The sequence below is a fragment of the Pinus tabuliformis genome, chromosome Q, assembly GCF_031772625.1.
Source record: "Pinus tabuliformis cultivar Carrire ecotype Pingquan chromosome Q, CPIR1, whole genome shotgun sequence".
Classification (NCBI taxonomy): Eukaryota; Viridiplantae; Streptophyta; class Pinopsida; order Pinales; family Pinaceae; genus Pinus; species Pinus tabuliformis.
Genome location: NC_142296.1, coordinates 1,281,505,626 through 1,281,513,684, shown reverse-complemented (window position 1 = coordinate 1,281,513,684; position 8,059 = coordinate 1,281,505,626). Strand labels below are relative to the sequence as shown.

The 8,059-nt window shown below is 34.3% G+C and overlaps 1 protein-coding gene across 1 annotated transcript; it reads left to right on the top strand.

The window, feature by feature from the left end:
• The first annotated feature begins 307 nt into the window (after positions 1-307).
• On the top strand, positions 308-5,379 carry LOC149224527 (protein NRT1/ PTR FAMILY 6.4-like). The gene is made up of 5 exons (XM_089386136.1): positions 308-467; positions 713-830; positions 944-1,161; positions 1,760-2,325; positions 4,035-5,379. Exons 1-5 carry the CDS (start codon positions 465-467, stop codon positions 4,960-4,962), a joined length of 1,833 nt encoding a protein of 610 aa, XP_089242262.1. The 5' UTR covers positions 308-464; the 3' UTR covers positions 4,963-5,379.
• Positions 5,380-8,059: the final 2,680 nt, after the last annotated feature.

The window sequence follows — 8,059 nt, the reverse complement described above, 5'->3', positions numbered from 1 at the left end:
TAAATCTCCACCTATACCAAACGCCCCTGTGTCCTCTTCCCAATGCGCAATCGCCGACTCTTCCCAAGGCCAATGAATAGCGCGTGAGCCCACACGGAAGTGGGCACGCTATCGTGGGCAGGGGAATGGAGGTACTGGTTGGCTTGAAATCGACATTCTTTTAGCCAGACCCACAAGATATTTCCCAGAGTCAAGTGTTCTTTTGGTGTGATTGTCTGTATGTGCCAGTGACCCAACCAATAATTACCAAAAGTATTCAAGTTACACTCTAACTTCGTGTCCTTCGCCTAGTGGGGTGGAGAAATTATATAATACGCGCATCCCACGGAGCAGGGAGGTCAGTGAGTAGTTCGAAGGGTTTTTTTTTTTTGCCCTTGGCGTTTGAGCTCTGGAAGTAAGAAATTTGGGAGCTTTTCAGTCTCTCCAGGATTCGAATCTTGCTGAGCTTTAGCAACAATTCAACAATGGTAAGTCATAGGGTTCAGCCTAGTTTTATGGATATAGTTCACTAACGTTTTATGGATATAGTTCAATGGTTAGTAAGGAGGTTTGGTCTTAACAGGTTTCTTGGTCCAATACTAAAGATTATGTATGCTGAGAGTTGGTTAGGCAGACAATTTTATTAAAAAAAAAATAATAAGTTCAAGGATTAGGATATTCATTGCTAGAATGTCTGCAGATCGGCTCTTTGTAACAGAAAAATGTTCTGCAGGTTGATCAGGAGCAGAACAATCCATCCAATTTTGCTAGTGGGGATGTCACAGACAAGTATGGAAATCCAGCTGATAGGGCTAAAACAGGGGGCTGGTTGGCTGCTTCCATTATTTTAGGTGATTCATGATATAAATTTTGTTATTTTCTTTGGCTTGAACTTTGGAGAAAACTAGACTATCTGTGTTGAAGATAGAATATAATGGCATAATTTGTTAATTGCATGTTGCAGGAACTGAACTTTCAGAAAGAATGTGCGTTATAGGGATATCATCCAACCTGGTAACATATTTGGGTGGGGTGTTGCATCTTTCAAACTCAGAGTCTGCGAATATAGTTACTAATTTTATGGGCACCCTGTATCTTCTCAGCCTCTTCGGAGGCTTTCTAGCAGATTCGATTCTAGGCCGCTTCAAAGCTATTGTAATATTTGGCTCAATTCAGTCATTGGTAAGCAAGTCCTACAGAAACAAAATATAATACTTTTATATAAGTATACGTAGTTTGTAGGATCTGTCATAGTTTTTGATCTAATATTTTTTACCAAAATGGCTATTGAAAAGGTAAGTACTTCTTTTTTACCTAAATTGTTTTGATGCAGATTTGTATAGCAGTTTATATTGTAGGTAGACTTTTGAAACTGAACTATGTAACTAGCTGAAACCTCAAAGCCTACTTACACAGTTCAGCTCAAGTAAATTGTTTGAATGTAGATTTGCACAGTTATTTATATTGTAGATAAAATTCTGCCTACTTACACAGTTCAGCTCAGGTAAATTGTTTCAATGTAGATTTGCACAGATATTTATATTGTAGATAGAATTCTGGAGCTGAACTATGTAAATAGGCTGAAATATGTAAGTAGGCTGAAACTTAAAAGCCTATTTACACAGTTCAGCTCCAGAAGTCTATCTGCAACTAGATAAATTCTTCAAATATTCATGCCTAAAGCTATTTGAGTAACTGTGTTAAATGTTTTTAATTCTTCACGTCTTCATAATCCCCGTGCCTAAAGCTATTTGAATAACTGTGTTAAATGTTTTTACAGGGTGTGTGTTTGCTAGCCATATCGACTTCACTGCCAAGCCTCCAGCCTCCCCCCTGTTCAGGAAACCATGTTGTTTATTGTGCCCCTGCAAGCGGTAAAATGATGGCTATGCTTTATGTGTCTCTGTATCTGACTGCCCTCGGCGCAGGAAGTGTGAAGTCCAATGTATCAGGGTTCGGGTCAGACCAGTTTGATGTCGAGGATCCTAAAGAATCTGGGAAGCTGATCTATTTCTTCAATCGATTCTACTTCTGCATCAGTATGGGCTCCTTGTTCGCAGTAACTGTGTTAGTTTACATACAGGATAACGTAGGAAGGGGATTGGGGTATGGAATCCCTTCTGGAAGCATGGCGTTTTGCGTCCTGCTATTCCTGATATGTTCCAATAAGTATAGATATAGAAGACCTGCTGGAAGCCCTGTCACTCGGATAGCACAAGTGTTTGTTGCAGCTTGGAGAAATAGGAAGCGGAGTTTGCCCTCGGATCCGAGCCGCCTCAACGAGAATGAATACGGGGTTGCCATGGGGCCGGGCAGGGAGAGAATTTCACATACTGACCAGCTTCTGTAAGTAATCCTTAGAGGCTAGTTTTGCTGATGTTGTGGTTGGTTGGTCTGTAACACAATTGAAGTTTTCTGTTAATTTCTTTTAATTTTTCTGAGTGGCAATCTGAGTGTTCACAGTTTTCAAAGTGGTAGTATGAGTTAATATCTTAAGTTTTCCTTTTGAATTAGAGTGGTAGGTAATAGTAAACTTTCAAACCTTTCCTAATACTTTGAGTTTGACTGTATGATTACAATAATATTTTGAGTTTGAGTGTATGATTACAATGATATTTTTTAGAATGGTATCATTAATTCACTAATAGATTCATATCTAATGAAATGAGTGTGATAATTACTATAACATCCCCAATATCAGAACAAATTTAATTTGAAGTGATTTCCATTTATACTAAATTCAATAACTACTCCCAAAAATAATTACTATAACATCCCCAATATCAGAACAAATTTAATTTGAAGTGATTTCCATTTATACTAAATTCAATAACTACTCCCAAAAAAAGAGTTTGAGTCTTGCTGGTTTATAATTGAATATAAATTATGTATTATAACAAATCGTAAACTTGCTTCTTTATTTCTGAATATAAACTCTGTATGAGCAGAAATCCTAGCCTGAGCTTGAAGATAATAATGAAAGTTCTCTTTCACTCTTTCTTGTAGTTTCTGACTTAATCAGAGATAATCTTTGTAAGTTGACATGATAATAGAGTGAAAGTTAGTGGGCTCTGAACCCTTTAGTTGAGTTTAGAACAGGTGTATTCAATGGTGATACTAATATTTTAGGTTGCCTCTAGATAAGTATTCATCTAGATCAGTATTATCCTTTTTTTATTTTTTTATTTTTTTGGTTTGTGAAATTAAAGATGTAATTTTTATATGCAGATTTTTTTTTTTTTAATTTCATATTCTGTTTAGATAATTATAATATTTTTATTTTTTTTATATTTTTGATATTGTTTGAATAACTAATATTCAATTAGAGATGGTTGCTCTCACTGTTAGTTTGACAATTGAGTTATAATAAGTTTTCTTACCTCTGAAAAAAAACGAATATTTATTATTTTCTTGTGGGGCAGTCTGTCGTCTTTCTTACCAACCCATTAGAATCTCATAAGATGACATATTGTTTATGTAACTCATAATATGACATATTGTCTATATAACATGATTTATTTATTTTGATTTTTTGAAATAGTAGGTAGATATTTTTTGTGACATAGCTAGTACCAAATCGGTAGAGTGAATCACATCAAAATTTTTTGTCATACTATAACATATTGTCTATGTAACTCATACTATGACATATTGTTTATATAACATAATTTATTTATTTTCATTCTTTGAAATAATAAGTAAATGTTGTTTGTGACTTAGCTAGTACCAAATGTAACTCATACTATGACATATTGTTTATATAACATAATTTATTTATTTTCATTCTTTGAAATAATAAGTAAATGTTGTTTGTGACTTAGCTAGTACCAAATTGATAAGTGAATCATATTAAAAAAAATTCTCTAAAAATTGTCTATGTAAGATGATTTATTTATTTTAATTCTTTTTATTCATTGAAATAGTAAGTAGATGTTGTTTATGACGAGTAGGTAGTACCAAATTGATACAGTGAATTACATTTTAAAAAAAATTACTGTATATTGCCATCATTAAGAAGACTTGGTCTAACTACAGGATTCTGTGTTGGAATACAGGTGCCTGGACAAAGCTGCCATAGTGGATCCCAGCATGAACGACCCTGCAAAGCAGAGCCCATGGAAAATTGCCACTGTAACCAGCATAGAAGAAGTGAAGATGGTAGTCAAATTGTTGCCCATATGGTCTACTTGCATCATGTTCTGGACAGTCTACTCTCAGATACTAACATTCTCTGTAGAGCAAGCCAATACAATGAATCGGAGCATCGGATCCTTCCAGATCCCATCTGCTTCCCTGCAAGTATTCGTGGTGGGGGGCATCGTTTTCTTCACAACATTCAGCGAGAAGGTACTGGTGCCCACAATGAGGCGTTGGACAGGGCGCCCACAGGGCATCACAAGTCTGCAGAGGATCTCTGTAGGTCTATTTCTGTCCATGATCGCCATGTTGGCAGCTGCTTTAGTTGAGAAGAAGCGCCTGGATGTGGCTCTCCAGCATCAGCTTACAAATAAGGAAAATGCCATTGTTCCTCTCAGTGTATATTGGCTCATTCCCCAGTTTTTGCTAGTGGGTGCAGGGGAGGCTTTCGCCTACGTTGGGCAGCTGGAATTCTTCATAAAACAGGCGCCTGTGAGCATGAAATCGATGAGCACAGGTCTGTTTTTGAGCACTCTTTCACTTGGGTTTTTCTGGAGCACCCTCCTGGTCACTTTAGTTAATGTCCTCACAGGGCATGGCGGGAGTCCAGGGTGGCTCCCGGATAACTTGAACAGAGGAAGGCTGGATTACTTCTACTGGCTTCTCACAGTCCTCAGTTTTCTGAATCTTTTAATATTTTTTGTATTTGCTCACTTCTACAAATACACAGAAGAATCAACAGGAGGCCAAAAGGAATCGAAATCTTTTGCCTTGAAGGAGATCGATTCCCGGGGCAGGGCAGAGAAGCCCGGGAATGAAGAACTGGAAATTTACAGTGATGTCTGAAGACAGTAAGTTACTTGGCTGTGATAACTGTTCAGAGTGTGGAAGCATGCTCGTATTTTGGCTCGTGGAAGGTCGGAGAAAAGGGATGTTGGGCATTCTAGAATTTGATTTCTCGAACGGGGCAGGTTCGCTTTTGAAGATTTGAATGGGTTGATATTGTGATTAGCAACGAGATACCTTTTGGGATTGAGAGTAGACTGGTGAACTTCTATGTACCATATAATTTACTGAATGTCTTTTTGTGGTGAATGGGAATATTCTTTGTAACCTATAAAATATGAACAAAAAGATAAATAAAAGCGCCTCTTCAGGTCAAAACTGGTCCAAAGGATAATGATGAAAATATTGTTCTCTTGATTGAAAGATATACACGAAGGTTTTTTTCAAGATAAATAAAAGCGCCTCTTCAGGTCAAAACTGGTCCAAAGGATAATGATGAAAATATTGTTCTCTTGATTGAAAGATATACACGAAGTTTTTTTTTTTTTTTTTATTAATAAAAAGTAAAGTAATATTGTTTTTTAATTGAAAGAATATAAAATAATATATATTAAAATTAAATTAAATTTTTAAGTGAGTAAATCTAAAATATTTTTTGGAATTTCAAACTTAATTATATAATCAAGTATTTTGCTTTTTATTTTGTGATTAAGAGTAAGATATTTTTTTAGAGTTCAAAGCTTGTTTAAGATTGTTAATACCTAAACTTGAAATCATTACAACAATACATTCATACTAGTTTAAGATATTACATGCTATAATTAAATTTGAGTGGGAAATATAACAATCACTTTTCCCAATTATCCCAAATTGATCCAAGTAACATATAGGAAGAAAAATTAAGTTTGTTTTAGTTTAAGGCTTTCCACAATGTTTAACAACAATATTTAAAACCATTATAACAAGATACCCAAGTGAACTTGATATCATACTTGGGGAATTAAACTTGAGTGGAAAGATAATAATCATTTCTCCCAACCACTTAAAATAAACCCAATTAACATATAACACATATTACTTTTCCAAAATAAATTTGAGTGGAAGGATAATAATCACTTCTCCCAACTACTTGAAATAAACTCAATTAGCACATCATATATGTTACTTGCAAGCAATAAATGAGTCAAAAGATAATAATCACTTCTCCCAACCACCACAAACAAATCGCAATTAATACATAACACAAAGAAGTTAAATTTATTTTAAGAAATTCAAAAATACATAATAACCCCACTTAAAATCTTACACTATAAGCAAATGAAGTTAAGATGTAATTTGCAAGAATTAAATTTGAATAAAAAAGATATCAAACACTTAGCTACCCAAAATAAAATCAACTTGATTAAATTTCATTTTTAAAACCATAATTTTTTATTATATAAATATTAATTAATATCATTGTTCAAAATAACTAAAGATTATGATAAGCCCAATCTTAACTATGGATCTACCATCAAATCTCATTATACGTAAATCTTTTTTTAAATACAAAACAAACAAAAAAAAATTACAGTCGAGATTTAATCTTTTTAGTGCTTGATAAATCCATGAAGTAACTAAATTATTTTATCTTTAATTACTTTTTTCTTTTGAGTATTATTGAAATATTTCAATAAAGTAAGCATTAAAACACACATATATTTCATATTAAAATATATTATAGGGCTTTTTTGTGTTTTTTCCCAATTTCAATTACTTGATCTCTTTAAAGTTACATAAAATTATATTATTTAATATATACATCAAAATATTTGTATTTATTCTTTTTCTTTTTCTTTCTTTTTTTTTTTTTCAAAAGGTGGAAAAACCTATCAAACTCAGTTTGTCAAACCAACAGTGAGGACAGTCATCTCTGGCTGCTATCCGCGAATGTCAGTTGACACATCACTGTTATCAAGGAAAACCACGCCACCTGAAATAACCCGCTGGTGGTCCGTAAGGGAGCAAGCTTTCACTCCTGCCAGATGCCTCTGGGTCTTGGGCCGTTAACCTGTTTCCTTACGTCCGAGGAAGACGAGCTCTTAGCCAAGCAGAAGCAGTTTTAGTATAAGTGAAAGTGAAAGTGAAAGTGAAAGTGAAATATCAATAAGAATGAAATTATTAATATTTTATGATACTTTCAATTAAAAGTGACTAAAAATGTATAATTATTTATATTTTTATTATAGCCAATAATATTTTTTCATTTAATTTTTTTTTTAAAAACACATGTCAACTCCAAATTGAATTAGAAAAGAATTACACATTATCCTCCTATTGGATTGTAGAGACTCAACTATCAATTATAATAAAAAATACCTTAAAAAATAAAAACCGGCAGATATGAGGGAGATCATATGCACCCACCTTTGATTTCCACTGAAAAGACGGATACGCATGGATTGACACTGGCAACAAAGATTTGATATCACAACTGTCTCTTGTATCACTCACACCCTTGAGAACAGTAATAGCTATCGTCACAATCACGTTTTCAAACTTCCCCAGATAGCAGGCACCTGCATGCATCTCAGTGCGCTATACTGTTGCATGTACACTCTGCCTACTGTAGCCATGTGCAAGTTCACAAAATGATAGTGAAATATCATGTGCTTCCACTTTGTCTTATTGATCTGTAAACCGGTAGTATCTTGTACTGCTGCCAGTTAATAGAGTCATAATGCAATGGTTCATTATGCAATTAATTTGCTGCTCCATCTCATGGCTACCATCCACTTGGTGTCATCTTCAATTATCTACTAGTTATGCCGACTGAGCATCCATTAATTATGTATGTGATCACTTTCAATTATTACCATGTATATAGTTCATAATGGTAATCAATAAGCACCGACTACATGCAACAACTTCATTGTATGTTTATTGAAAGTGGTTTGTTCAATAATTGATATACAAACATACACTGCAAATGCTGCAGGTTTGTACTTATCATTAAATATTCTGCAGTTTTGTACATTTTGTGTTTATTGTTCACAGCTGATGCTTAAGGGTTGACGTATTACTTGCGAAAAAATCGATCTGTGGGCCGTATATGGTTCATAGAAAAATTCAAAATAATGGTGGCGGTCCGGCGGGGAATCCTTTGAAAATTCACAAT